The 15,110-nt window shown below is 37.1% G+C and overlaps 1 protein-coding gene across 1 annotated transcript in view; it reads right to left on the bottom strand.

Moving 5' to 3' along the window:
* The window catches only part of NAA16 (N-alpha-acetyltransferase 16, NatA auxiliary subunit), a 64,399-nt gene that overhangs the window by 19,828 nt on the left and 29,461 nt on the right, over positions 1 to 15,110 (bottom strand). Inside the window, exon 9 of the mRNA XM_041407200.1 lies at positions 13,934 to 14,040. Coding sequence (XP_041263134.1) covers positions 13,934 to 14,040 — 107 coding nt within the window. The remainder of the gene's footprint in view (positions 1 to 13,933; positions 14,041 to 15,110) is intronic.

The raw sequence follows: 15,110 nt of genomic DNA, 5'->3' as shown, positions 1-15,110 counted from the left end.
TCACAACACAAAGGAGCATCTACTGCATGCCCTGAGGAAATACTCTAAATGTCTCTTGGGAAATGGAGAAGCAACAATAAAAACAGTCCACAAGAGTCCTATGCCAATAATTGAAGTCTTTCCCGCAACAAGATTTTATCTAAGAGAGTGATAAGAAGGTGCATGAAGCAGTATCAGTATCACATCATGCAGAAGTGGTATCAATACACCCTGAGTAACACTTAAGAGCTTAGTACCAAATAAATTAAGACTGAAAAAAATATAACACAGTTGCTAGCTTAGAGTTCTGGAGAAGGCCATTGACAACAACATTCTCAACAGGGTTTGCAGCTGGTCTGTGGCACACCAAACCAAGCCTTTCTTCAGCTTTCTCCAGTATCAGTCCATTTCTGAGACAGTGCTAATCATTCACACACACACACACAAAGCGAGCCAACAGAACAGAGCTGAAAGCTGAACCCACAAAAAATGAAGATTCCCACTATAATAAGCTGTTTCCTTCTTTTGATTCCATGTTCACACCATTCTAAACTGAACCTTCCCAGAAACAGCTTAGCACTAGAAAAAGCTCTGACACAGTGACAGCACAAACAAGAATGTCTCCTGCTGCTCACAGACACTTTCATAGTCTCCCTGGAAAGGGTTACTTGATTGCTTGTGATGGATGAGCCAGACATACAGCCTGGCAAGAAACTTGTACTCCCTTTTTGAGAAGGGTCTCTGGAAACTGTGATGCAAGATCCCAGGTTCAGACCCAGTTAAGCTCTGCCCATATGGCAAATCTGCAATCTAAAGTCGCCATCCCTACAAATGCCGATGCTTAGATGTGAATTTTCAGGCCTGCAGAAATACTTAAGAATGGTAGCAGAGGCACACTTCTGATAATCTCTACTTAGCATGACCCCATCACATGATATTTAGCATGACCCCAACACATCATATGGTATTTCAGTCCAGGGCACTTTGACCATGGATTCCTTTCTGGATGGAAAAGGGAAGGAAGTTTCAAATAAAGAAGCTGCCAAAAGACTCAAAAAGAAAAAAAAAAAAGATCATAAATTCAATTAACTACATGGGGGGGAGGAGGGAAGGGCAGTAGGAAAAGTAAATTAAGTAAAACTTCAGTTCAGTTTACTTCAGTTTTCTGAAGTGTTTTACTACAGCCTAATGAAGACAAGAAGCATGCTCATCTATAGCCAAGAGGTAATTGGCATGAATTGAGATCTACTTTATATCCAGACAAAGAACAACACATGCCAAACATGAGCCACTGTGCTCTGCACAAAAAGTTTGAGTTTGTGCTCTCCCAATGTAATCCACACAGGAAGGTGTTTATCGGCAGCCACCTAAGAAGTTGCATTTCCTATTGCTTATTAGAATTCTATATAAATTAATATCTAAGATCAAAGCACCTATAAGCTTGGTTTAGAGAAAAAACAAAAACAAACAAAACAAAAAAAACCCCACAAAAACAAAAAAAAAAAAACAAAAAACCCAAAAACAAACAACAACCAAAAAAAAAACCAACAAAAACCCAAAACAACAACAACAACAACAAAAAAAAAAAAAAAAACCCAAAAACAACGCAAAACAAACCCCCCCCCCAAAAAAAAAAAAAAAAAAACAACAAACCAAACCCCACAAAAAACCCACCAAACTCTGCAGCAAGGCTCAGACTGACTGATTTTGATTTTTTTTTTTAAAGCAACATTTCTCCATTGTTTTAAAAATGCCATATCTACCTGCTTTCAAACATAAGACACTAACATTCAGATTTATCAGTGTAAAAAGTAAAAGGTGTAGGGTATGCAAATGACTGAATATTTCCATTTTTAGTCATGGCAGCTATACACTAACTTGCAACTGCTTCCTTTGTCTCACTTGAAAAGTTTCTGCTCCACAACTTTTTATATAGCAGACACAGCTTTCCCTCACCCAATGTGGTATGAACAAGTCCACAGAAAATATTCAAATAAGTTACTCCAATTGTGAAAGCCTAGTCAGCCTCATACAGACAACTTCCATTGCTTGTGTGTTAGGCTAACATCTGAATGCAATAAAAAAGTCACAATCAAAAAATATTCTACAACCATGAAAATCAAACCAGAAAAACAGGACAAGCACAACTTGTCCTTTACTTAACACAAGCCACCTTTTTTGTTTATCTTTGACATATACAGATATCATGGATGTAGCTTTATTGTTTTGTGTAACACTCAATGAAATAGTTGCTTTAAAACTAACAGCAATTCACATATAGGTACATCTCTATTTTTAAATTTATTCAACTGAGCCATCAATACTCCCTTCTGCTTCCCTGACAAAACCATTTTTAAATGCGTGCATATGCTTATGTTACACAGGGAAAGACAAAAACATGTAAACTGCAGTAGAACACGTATCTTATGGTATCATGGTTAGTCACCAACTTCAGCATTTCTCAGTGTGCGGTGGTTAAGCAGACATTTACTCTCAGGAATTTTGCCACAGAGCTACCAGCTTGTAAGGACTGGCTAACCACAAAGCAGTAATTTTGCACTACCATATTTAAAACCACTGGTGCCCATTGCTGCTAGCACTGCTAAAAGCTAATCTTGAAATAAAACAAATTATACTTCGTCCTAGTGTCAACAGCACAAATGAACACACAGGCTATCTGAAACACTAAACTCCAGAACAAAAAACTTCCTCCATTTATCTAAGTGAGTCTAGTTTGCATTTGTCATTCAAAAAATAACTTGTAACAGCTATTCTGTATGCTTGCTCTGGTGAAGCAACATGCCCTTAAAAATAATGCTATGTACAAGCATAACCAATTGGAAAATCTATAGCAGCTGTAGTACAATACAAATACAAATTCAGAGCACACCAATACTCTATCTAAGATGACACTGTGGTCATCACACGACTCATTTAATGAGAATTTGGTTTTCTGAAAGCTTTTCGACAAGTCTGGGGACTGCAGTAAAGAAAGCACATCACTTCACATAAGCAAAACATCAGTAGGAACAATCATGAGCAGAGATATGTAGAGCATTTCTTGTGAGTCTCCAAATGGGTTAATCCCAAGATAGATCACTCAAACTAAACAAGCTCTCTTGATAGAATAGTTCATAAATCAACTGCTACACCTGTCAGCTCCTGGCTTACATGTTGCCTCACAGACCTAAACTGTCAGCCATCAGCATGTTTTAAACTCCCCATTCTCACTGCAGAGTGGACGCATTGCATCCTTGCTGTACCCACAATGACATTTCCATGCCTGCCCCTTCCTCCACTTATTTTAAGATATTTCCTTAACTCCTCCTTATGATCCAGCAGCACAATACAAATGCTATCTTTCACTATGAATGTACCAGTTGTCAGACAGATCCTGGGTAAATCCACCTAGCAAATCCTCCTCCTGGAATTTTAACTCAAAGACACTACTTCCTAACACTTGAAATGATGGAGCCAGTATGAACAAAGGGCTGTCCTTAGTTAATCTTTCAGAAGTACTTCTTCTTAAAATGCAGAGTTTCCTCTGAACTAATGTTTTTTACTTCCCTATGTAATCTACCAATAATCTGTTAGTTCCTAACAGAACTAATGTTTTTTACATCCTTATGTAATCTACCAATAATCTGCAGAGAACATCTAACTAAAAAAAAATAAAAATCAACCAACAGTAGCAACTTGCTTTATATTGCTTAAGCTTTCCACATTAAGGAAGAAATATGGCTTCTTTCCAGAAAGGTTAAAGAAAGATCTTCACTGAAGACAGCCTACCTTCCTGTGTAGACAGTCTTACACCTTTTTTTGAGACTGTTGTTTCTGATGTTTCTTCCAGCCAGACATTTTCTGTCATCCAGTATTTCCTCACAGTCTCCATGATTTTAGATACTCAGAAAAAGGGCACATGTGCACTAATGTCGAGCTTCAATGGAATCAACCAATGCACCTGCAACACAATCGACGTAAACCTTGATGTTGACTAATTGAAGATCTTCACTCTTTGGATTTTTTATCTCATGGATACAGAGACCAGCATGTATGGGGAACCAAAGAGGATTTCTGAGCATTGATCAAGTACAAAGAGAATTTTCGGGGGAGGAGGTGAGGGTAGCACTGCAAGATCCATTTCTTGTGAGAAAGAGTAACAAATGAGGCTTTCCACGTATATTTCTAATACATCTGGACTGTAGCTTACAGAATGTGAAAATTACTGTATCCCATGTAATTGCTTATACTTCAGGTTATTAGCTTCTAGCAGAAATATTCGGCCAAGAGCCACAATTACATTCACCCTTGGCATAAACAACTCATAATAATAAAGTGGTACTCCTGAATCCTAGTTTTTACTTCTCAAACATACAAATCCTACAGCTTATTCCTGACATAAGGATTATACCAACTACGCAAATTTTATTCAAGCAGAAAGATATCAATAGGATGTAATTTAGTCAAGTAGTCTTGCTGATTAGAAGCTAAAAAAAACTGATAAAAAGATTTAATAATCCTCCATGTTATACAGTAGGCTTTTTAAATGAGAAGTTTCACATAACTCAAGGAAACTCGGGGAAAATGGCTATACTTTGCTGATATCAGTATTTTTATAATAACAAAGCACAGAGCAAAGTATAAAAGCTATGAAACCACTTGCAGTATAAAAAAAAAGCGCAGCAGCTAGACAGAAAATCTCTTTGCCTGCACAGGAGACTAAGACACCCACATCACAGTACTTAAATTTACACACAGACTATATCGTGTTAAGACATTTTCCTTGTAAATGCTCCATGTTTCTCAGCATATAAAAAACCCCATATATACAGTCACATTTCACAACCTTTCATTCACTTATTAGTAGTTTAGGTGACTTTCCCAAAAAATGATCAACAAATGATGAAAATTAAATTGTTTATACCATTACAGAAATATAAACTATAAGTAAAAAAATATACTATATTTATATTTTTTAAAGCTGTGTTTTAAATAACATTTCAAAGCTGTAGAGCAAAGCAGGATATCTTGTTAATAAAACCCCCAAAACACAACCACGTAAGTTTCTTTATGTTGGATGAGGTTTTATTATTATAGCTTCCCTGCTATCCTACCATGGATCTCCCCTGCATAGAATTAGTTCATTGTAATTAGCCACCTACAATTCTTACTACATAGTCTTTTGGTTAAAAGTCACAAAGACCAGAAATTCACTTTAAAATACATGTTACCTCCAAGTATATTTATAAATTGATGATGCAAAAAACTTAGTATTTTATGGCAAGATCATCAAGTGAATAAATCTCTAACGGCAATATGAGAACTACATGTCTTAAGTGTTCTTAAGAAACTACTTTTTTCAGAAATAACTGCAATTCTTCAAAACACACTATCATAATTGGCCCCAATACACACAAGTGCCTCTCATAGATTTTTTTTTTTAATCATGTCTGTGGATTTTCCAAATTAGGACAGCTAGTATTTTTTTTTCCTATTTTCACATGTTTAATCCATGCATCTTTTCAAGTTTGGCATTGCAGAAATGCTTTGATTAGCAACTCCACTTGTAGCTTATTAGCACATACAAAGGAAAAAAAACTGAGTACAAATTTAAAGCTTTATAGACTCAGACACAGGTACTCAAACACTTGCACTGTTCTTTCAGCAAAAATGGCAGGGTGGAACAGACAATTGGGAATGTGAACTACTCTGTCTGCAAGTCAGGGCTCTTAGATAATCCATTCTGAACTGCATGAGAGACTCATAAATCAGCTCCCTAAGAACATAATCTGCTAGAGTCCTATAAATTCTGTGTCTTTTATTCTCCCCTTCAAAATACGCAGTAGAGAAAGAGCAAGAACTTTTCTGCTGCAGAATTTCTATATATTAAAACTCCAAGATGAAGATGCCAGCTCATGGGATTTGTGTTATCACCTCCCATAAAGCAAGCTATTTTTTTGGGCTAAAGGCCATCTTCTTTTTAAACATATAGCATTGTAGTTGCCACTGTAGATCACAGTAAGGCACCAGGTACTGGGAACAGCAGACATAGGTAACTGTATCAGTTGGTAAAAATTGAAGTCCTGATCTCCAAAGCACAGCACCTCATTTATAAACTTATATATGACATCTTTCAAGCCTTAGACAACTGTGCCACTGAGCACCTCCCAACAGCTGTGCACTTACACAGTACATCAAGGGCAGGGGAACAGTACACTGACCCCACCAGTGTCACACCCACGGTCCCTGCTCCATCATGTTACCAACACCAGCAGCTTTGCTAGAAGAAACTGACTCCCTCAGCACAAACCTACTCAAAGTGAACATGAGCTATCCAACCTAAGAAATTAATCTGGATGCAATTATGACTTTATTAGACTTTTATTAGTATTTTGTTCTCCAGTTTTCCTTCATCATCTAGATGGGGGAAAACTCATATTCAGTGAGCATTTACATCAACAGCCTGGCCAAATGATTGCTGATTTCTAAGCCGGAAGTTTTCTTTGCACAGCTCTTTTTCTTTAATTGAGACTACGAGCAGATGAACACTGACAAAATACCAAATGCACAACACTTTCTATTAGAATTTGCACTGTGAAATTCTGCAGAAATAAAGACAGATACCATATGTGCCACTGAGAGCTCCAAAATCAAGGCTGATGAAGGACTGTATGGAAACAATTGTATGTGATCTGCTGATCACATCTCCAGCCTAACCCCACTGCACTCTTTAATAAACAACCTGTTCTTGTGAAGCATCAGCTTCATGTGACCTGTGGTGAACCATGCATTTACTCACATTTAACATAAACCTAATGTGGGTCTACAGTTACTCAGCTGTGTTTTGAAGTTAAACCATGTCTAAAAGGCAGATTCTGTGACAAGTTTTTTCCCCTTGTGAATAGCCCACAGCAAGACATTCTAGGAAGTGATTAGGGCTCTGCTGTCAAATGGATATAAAAATCACAGCTGGAGATTCCAAATTACAGTATTATTACGTGGATTAGGGATCTCAGTGCTTGTGTATATAGGCATTAATGCATATCAGCATGTCAGTCTTTACTGCGCATTTCTGCACTGTTTGTTGTAGTGTCTCAGTGCTGCCACACTTACATAAAATGCACTTGCCCTGGCACTGCAGTAGCAGTTCAGACAAGCTTGCCTGTTGGCAAGTGAATGGCAACAAGCTGATCCTGGACTTGCAGGTAAAACACAGTAAGAAGATGAAGAATCATGAAGGTTTGAAGAGACCTCTACAGCATGACTTGGTTCAACCCCTTGTTACAGACAGCTGAAGCAGACTATTCCTGGCCATGACCAGTCACATTTTGACCATCTCCAAGAAGGCAACTTCACTACCTCTCAACAATCTGTTCTTATGTTTGACAACCTCTATAACAATTGTCTCTTCTTTTGCTCAAATATTCTCTTATATTTTAATTCATGCATATACCACCTTGTCTCTGAGCAGCAATGAGAAGCATCTGCCTTGTCTTTTTTCCATTCTTGCCTTCAGTTAGTTACATACACAACATCCCATCTAAGCCTTCTCTTCACCAGGCTGAACTAAATCACTACACAAAGATGTTCCCCACTACTGGCTGGAGTTCACGCAGCAGATGACAACACTGAGCGTGGCAGTTCAGTCAGTATTCAGTACAAATTACTGTCTACTAAGATGTACTTCAACATGTTGTCTGTGTTATCACAGATGGTGCCAAAAGCCTTGCTAATACACAGGGATCAACTGCTGTCCCCTTCTATGGTGAGATAGTAATTTTGTTACAGAAGGCTATTAAGTTAATCAGGCATGAATTGCCCTTCATAAATCCATCCTATCTACTGTCCTTTGTGTTTGGTAATGGTTTCCAGGATTATTTGCCTTATCAGCTTCACAAAGATTGAGATCAACCTGACTGGCTCATAGCTCCTCAGATCCTCCTTTTTGTACTTGAAAACAGGAGACATTCACTCTTCTCAAGATTTTAGCAAACTCCATCCATCATGATGATCTCTCAAAGACTGAGAAGAAGTGCAATTACATTATCTAGCTCTGCTAAGAGCTGGGAATGCATCCCAATCAAGTTTGACGTGCACACCTAGTAAGTTTAGACATTCTATCCTCTAGTACCAAGATGTGTGTATTTAAGAAAGCAATGAAAGTGACACCCAGATACCCTCAAAAATCACAAAAGTGGTGAACATTCTCTGCTGCCTTGATATACCAAACCTGATACATCATCAGCAACTCTTCGAAGACTACCAGAAGATTTACCAGAAGTGTTGAACTTGAAATGAGAATCTTGTTAGAAAAGATGACAAAACACTACCATGGAAGGTGCTTTATATTTTACTGGATCCTCTCTTATCAAGAAGTGTGAAGTTGTACAAGTTGTATTTTCATTTGTTTTCCTTTTTTTTTTTTTTTTTTAGCACACCAGCAAAGTTGTCAATGAAGTCACTGACAATTGGTACCTTCTGCTTCTCCTTGATACACAACAGGAATCCACTCTTGTACATGTGAAAGAATAAACACATGTATCATCCAAGACAGCACTACATGAACCAACTAGGCATCAGCTGAGCAATACACTGAAGTTGTGTTGTATGCAGTCAACTACAGAATGTATGCAGGTGCCTTAACTGAGTCTCCTGATTTAAAAAGTGTCCTACCAGAGGAGCAAAAGTGTCCTAGAAGATGAAAAGATAAATATCACCATATCCAATGTTTGTCTTGGTGCTAACAGATACGAAGATGCCAGTTGAGAAGGTAAAAGAAACTTAAGTACCTGCTTGGGACAGGTCTTCCTCCCAGGAAGATGAGGCACATGCTGTATCTACCAATTAAAGCCATAGATGCAATACACGAAGAATAAAGTTTAAACTGCAGATTTAGTGTCAACATGTCAACACCACCATGATGTTCTTTATCACAGAGTGCTTTGCCTTTACAGGTAACTGTTACCCCAGAATTCATCCATTTTATGATAAAAATTATCCAAATAAAGTTAACATGGGGGACAAAAAGGTCTGAGAAGCAAACATGGAATGAACTTAGAGAGTTTTGTAGAGCAGTAAGACATTCATAGGGTTCCCTCAAGATGTCTTAGAAAATAGCCAGGACCAAGAATGTGTTTCAAGGGGAATGATATGAACAGCCAAAGGCTGGTATTTGAGAAGTTGACTAAACTCAAGATTAGGTAAGAAAAATTAATATCAAGCTCAGAACACAAGTTCTTTAACACTAGTAACCTGTAGAGGAAACTCTCAGGTCTTGTCCAGATCAGCCATTTCCTTTCTCCAAACCTCACGGGTGAGTAGAATCTGGAGTAATGCTTTTTACCATTTGTGAACTCTGCCTTAATGCCAGACTCATTTACACTACTTCATTATAACCCAGGGTTTTCATGTTTAAAAAGCCTCAGGCTGCCATATAATGAACTGAAGGAAAGCACAGCTAATTTCTTCACAATGTACAATGGTTACTTCAAGAATCATCTGAAACAAACTGGTAGTAATGAACATTATACTTCAAGTATTTTTTTTTAACAAAAAGCCATCAAGACAGTGTTGCATCAAATGATTTCTCTAATATTTTGCAGATAAAAAGTGATCTATGAGTATCAGCAATGATGTACCACTGAATATAGTCTATATGATACTATAAACTTCCTTTGAATGAGACACTGGAAAATAGTGTAAGACTGAGCCCAGCAGTCTCTGTCACCCTCCAACTGACCTTGCTTTCAGCTGGAAAGACACAGAATCTGGCTCTGTACCAGTGTAGCAAGTTAGGAAGTGATTAGTACATGCCTTTGGTATCTACAAACAGGGAGCACAGTAACAATTATCACTTGAGAAATAACTTGAACTCTTTACATCCTAACTCCTTTTACTCCTTTTTCATGCACATAACCTATACAAAAATCAACTGCCAATATTACAAAAAAAGTAAGCGGACATTGATTCAAATGGTCTTTGTCCAACTGTTCATCCTGCAATTCAATGCCCCTCTCCTTATTCCAATATTAAAAGTAATTTTATGCTACAGCATGGTATAGAACTGGACTCAGGATACTAAACAGCTGGCACAATTTTTTAAAGTATTTTTATATTTTCTGTATTTTATGTTATTTGCAGTATTTTTATAATCAAAAGTTCTATCCACAGCACAATACACCGATCAAGTTAACATGACCGTACAGTTTCTAGGCAAAAGGCAATTGTTCGCTTCTTTTCTTATGGCTTCTCACCCTTCAGCCTGAACTACTTATGTCTCCTCCAGTCTAGGTGGCTTGACAAAGAAGAAACAGTAAAAAATGAAACCAGTTCACACACTACTTTCTCGCAGTAGCTTAACAGCACAAAACCTGAAGAAATCACAACCTCATCTGAAGAGCTTTGAAGGATTAAACCATGTCTTGTATAACTCCCTTCTAAAACTACGGAGAAAAACGTAAGTCAGATCACTGACTTGCAAGCAGTGATGTACCACAAGTCTGAAACTGGGTCTTGCTGCAAAAGCATACACAGTAATTTACAGCAAAGCCAGCTTAATACCATCTACACATCAGGTTCTGTAGTTCTTTTAAAGTCGGCTTTAACATAATCATTAGTGGGTTAGCAACTTTCTCCTAAGAGGCATCAGTATTGCTGGGAGTGATGAAATCCAGCACCGCTTGTCCCAGGTTTTACCACACCATCTCTGTCACTTTCTCAAGCATCCAAGTTTCACAGTTACCAAATCTTGAAGTTTCCTTTTCAACCCAACTGGGCACTCAAATATAAGCCTCTGTACATCACAAACTGAACACAAGGCCAACACACATATAATTTTTTTCTGCTCCAGAATTACAGGAAAGGCATAGATTGCGTAATGCAATACGAAGCATATTTTAACTAATTAGAGACTTATTTATTAAGGAATGATTTACTTCAAAACAAGTCTTTGAGTATACATAGAGCTTTGTTGCTTTTTGGCAGTCTTTCTTTATTGAAGATATTTCAGATTCTCATGTCTGGTTGCTGAAAGAAAGTTTCTTCCAGCGATAACCTTAAGATTACTTTTTAAATGAAACAAACAGCTTACATTTCCTACTTACAGCACCCTTCTGAGACTTCATCCAAAGGACCCTAGACAGTTCTACTTGCACTGTGAAGGAAGATTAAAACCACCTTTCCTACTTAATCATAAGGGGCTCATTCTTTATGAAGTGATGAAGAGCAAGTTGCAATCCACACCCTTCATTTACACCAATATTTGCACCAGTACGTAAACAAACTCCAATTCAGTAGCTGAAAAAAATAACATGCCATGCACCCAGTTGGCACTGCAGTGATTTCAGTTTTATTTTTGGTAGGGCACTCATTAATTCTTTCAAGAAGCAGCTGGGAAAGCTTCCTCAATGTTAGTTTCATAGATATGAAGTGCTCATGTAATAGATACCTAGCACAGCCAAAAGGCCAAGTACCATCTTAGAGCAATTAGTTAATAAGCATTTTCCTGAACACATCTAACAAATGTTTGCCTTCTATACAACCACTCTTTTCTCCCTGCTGTTCATGAATCACAGACCTACCTTGAGCTCCAGAAAGAAGTTGGCTTAAATGCCAACTCTTTCATCAAGTCTTCATACCTATGCCACTTCAAAATCCAACCACAGTTGACTGCACCAAACTACACTTGCTTCCAAAGAAACACAGGGGTAACTTTCTTCCCAAATGGTAGAGAAATCAGAATTTTGCTAGATATTGTCTGGAAGGCATAACACAATACTGACTACAATCCTCCTTCAGTCAAACAATACAAGTAATTTATGTGAGAAGCTAGTACTAAGCACCAACTTAGACAAATTAGATAAAAATAGACTAATTTCCTGAAAGATGTAGCACACATTAGTTTGTCACAATTTTCTGCCCTCGACCCCTGAATTTTAGTAATTCTAAAATTAACTGTGAGGGAATAAAATTAAAGTTTCTTTTAGTTTCAAAGATTCTTCTGTCACACTATAGGTATAGGTAAACCTAACCAAGTGAAATGTAAAAGACAGCCTGCTTTATTAAGGAAATAATTTGAAATATGACAAAAATGCTTTGCAGAAGTTAGCAGTACAAATAAATCCCAAGCAAGTTTGGAAAAGGCAAAGCTCTTGATTTTAATTAGTTTTTAGGATTAAGCTGGCAGTTTTGAACAGCACTGATTTGGTATAATGAAGATGACTACCAGAAAGGAAACTTTCTGTATAAGTTTGCCTCAAAATATGGTAGCCCTCTTTTTTAACCCATCATGTCAAATAGTAATTAAGTGCTAAAAATCTTTTCAGATGTCAAATGAATTAACACGCATCTTTCAACATCAAGATTCTTCACACTTGAAATAGCAGAGGCTAGACTTCCCTAGCACTGACTGTGCTTCTATCTAGATACCCCATGTATCATGATGTAAAAAATTTCAATTCCATTTCGCTTACATTGATAAGTGTGCATTAGCAATAGGCACTGTAAAAAAGCCTGTACTACACAAGTATCTTGTTTTCAGCTGGGATAGAGTTAATTTGCTTCTTAGTAGCCAGTACAGTGCTGTCTTTGGAACTTAGCGTGAGTACAATGCTGCTAAGACACTGATGTTTTAGTTGTTGCTAAGGTGTGCTTGCACTGAGGTGAGGACTGTTCAGGTTCCCATGGTCTGTGAGGCAGCAGGGGAACAAGAAGCCAAGGAGAAGCATGGCCAGGACATATGACCTGAAGTAGCCAAAAGGATATTCCATACCATACAGTGTCATGGCCAGTATATAAATGGGGGGAATTGGCTGTGAGCTGTCAATCACTGCTCAGGGATGGGCAGGGCACTGGTCAGCAAATGGAGAGCAGTTGTTCCATGCATGATTTGTTTCTCTTGAATTTTATTCTTCCCTCTCCCCTTTTCATTACAATTATTAGTATTATTATAGTTTATTTTGATTCAACATTGAAGTTAAGTCCTTATATCTCAGTCCACAAGGTTTAGGTATTCCTGATTTTACTCCCCATCAGGAGGGCAGAGTGAGCAAGCAGCTGCATGGTACTTAAGTTGCCAGTTGAGGTTAAACTGCAACAACATGATACCAGAATTTACTAAAATTATGACAACCACAGAAAAAGTAGACATTACAGAAGTGTACTGAAAATTTCATGTTACAACCCTAGCAAATAAACTCTTTGGAAGAAGAATAATTTTAGTCCAAATAAAGGAGTATTCACTTCTTGATGAAAAACTGCATCACGTATTTAGGGTTTTTCCACATACCAACCCCCTCTTTTTACCTAGTCATGAATGGATTAGAATACCTATAATGTTTGTAGCAAGGATCTGAAGAGATATCTGAAGAGACTGATCTAAATTATTCTGTTCTCTACACATTTCATTAACATGCTTTAGTTCAAAAAGTTATTTTTTGGTATACCTTACTGTCAAGTTGGGAAGGAAGAATTACATCTGAAACAACGGCTCTTTTGTAACACAATTACACCAAAACAGAGTTTAGAAGTACAAAAATTATACACTGAGTTTCAGCGAAAGACTGAAAAAGGAAACAAGCCTTTGTGGAAAATACTAATGTATTCATGCAATTCAGAAATGTACATAGAACAATAGCCACCTATTTTTTTAAAAGCAATACTTCTGGTGACATCATAAACCATAAGTTGAAAGAATTCTGCAACACTTGCACTCAAAGCACACAAAATTAGTGATCATCTTTGCATTTTCAAGAACCTCAGTGCCCTCTGCACCAATCTGACTTCAAGCATTTTGACATCAAGTGATCATTCACATACAACAAAAATAGCACATTAGGGAAAAAATGTTCAAAAACTCTAATTGGTAGTTTACAGGGAAAGCTACAAAAACTTAGATAGTCTAGTAACAATTCAATACAGAAGACTTCATTAAAACCAAATAAATACTAAATTTTACCTTTTCTGGATTGTAATATAAAGATTTCAAAGTGGTAAACAAGGGTGGACAGCCTTTACTGAAGTTAACCCTCAGGAACTTATCCGTTAGTTCTCTAAATTTTTCACCTAGGAACAAAAGTGTGTTTGGTTATATGTCAGTGATTGCAAGTGTTATATAAATATACGCACTAACTGCTGTGCAACTCTGATAACAGAGGAACTGAGAAACTGCAATTGAGGGCTTTAGTTTTTCCTGTTATTAAATAAGACACAAATATGCTCCACTTTAAAAAAAAAACCAAAAACAAAACAACAACGAAAAACCAAACAGCGTAAAATGCTTAAGTTGCTAGTGTTTAGGAGTCTGCTGGCACACATGGTAACAGTCCTCAAACCTGCAGCATATTAGAAAGAGAAAATAAGAAGTGCTGACTACAGAGGATGTAGCAAAAGCTATTTAAACAAACACTGAAAACACCCTATAATATTAAGAATAACAATGGAAAACTTGCAAAAGCTCCATCATCACAGGTTTTTATGAGTAAATTAGACAAATATGTATTAGGAGTAGTGCAGATATAAAGTATCCTGATTTGAGGAAGAAGGATGGATGAAATGAATCCTTTGCTACTCTTCTAGTCCTATTTTTATTAGCAGGACATGACTTGTGATAGAATTGTTTCTGGAATTAGAAGCAAGACTTACTGTTTCAGAAACATAAGCTCCATATCAGAATCACCTATATCAAAATATATACTCAAGAAAGCTAAAAATCTGATCCAATTATATTTTCAGTTAAAAATTACAATACTTGCATTAAGTGCTACCTTTCTCAGAAATGCTGTTTAAAAAAAAAAAAAAAAAAAGCAGTACTTTGAACAGAAGACATGCAGCCAGGAAAACAGCTGGTTTTCTTTGTTTATTCCTATGATAAAAGTGATTGATTACGGCTGGAGGGAGTGGGTAGTTGTTGTTGTTTGGTTGTGGTTTTTTCTATTATTTTTATTGACTGTGTTTGCTTTGCATAGGGATGAACTTTTTCCACACTTCAGTGCCTCCTCTGTTGTGGACTTCCCTAACTTTCTCAACAAGGAAGTACCACACTTCATGTAATACTAAGATTCACCCACAAAACTGACAGAACTGTTGAAATAAACTTAACTTCAATAAGAACACATCAACAATTTTAATAACAG

The sequence above is a fragment of the Onychostruthus taczanowskii genome, unplaced genomic scaffold (genome assembly GCF_017590055.1).
Source record: "Onychostruthus taczanowskii isolate IOZ18803 unplaced genomic scaffold, ASM1759005v1 scaffold26, whole genome shotgun sequence".
In the NCBI taxonomy this organism is placed as follows: Eukaryota; Metazoa; Chordata; class Aves; order Passeriformes; family Passeridae; genus Onychostruthus; species Onychostruthus taczanowskii.
Note: the sequence above shows the minus strand (reverse complement) of the source record. Positions and strands in the feature narration are given on the sequence as shown.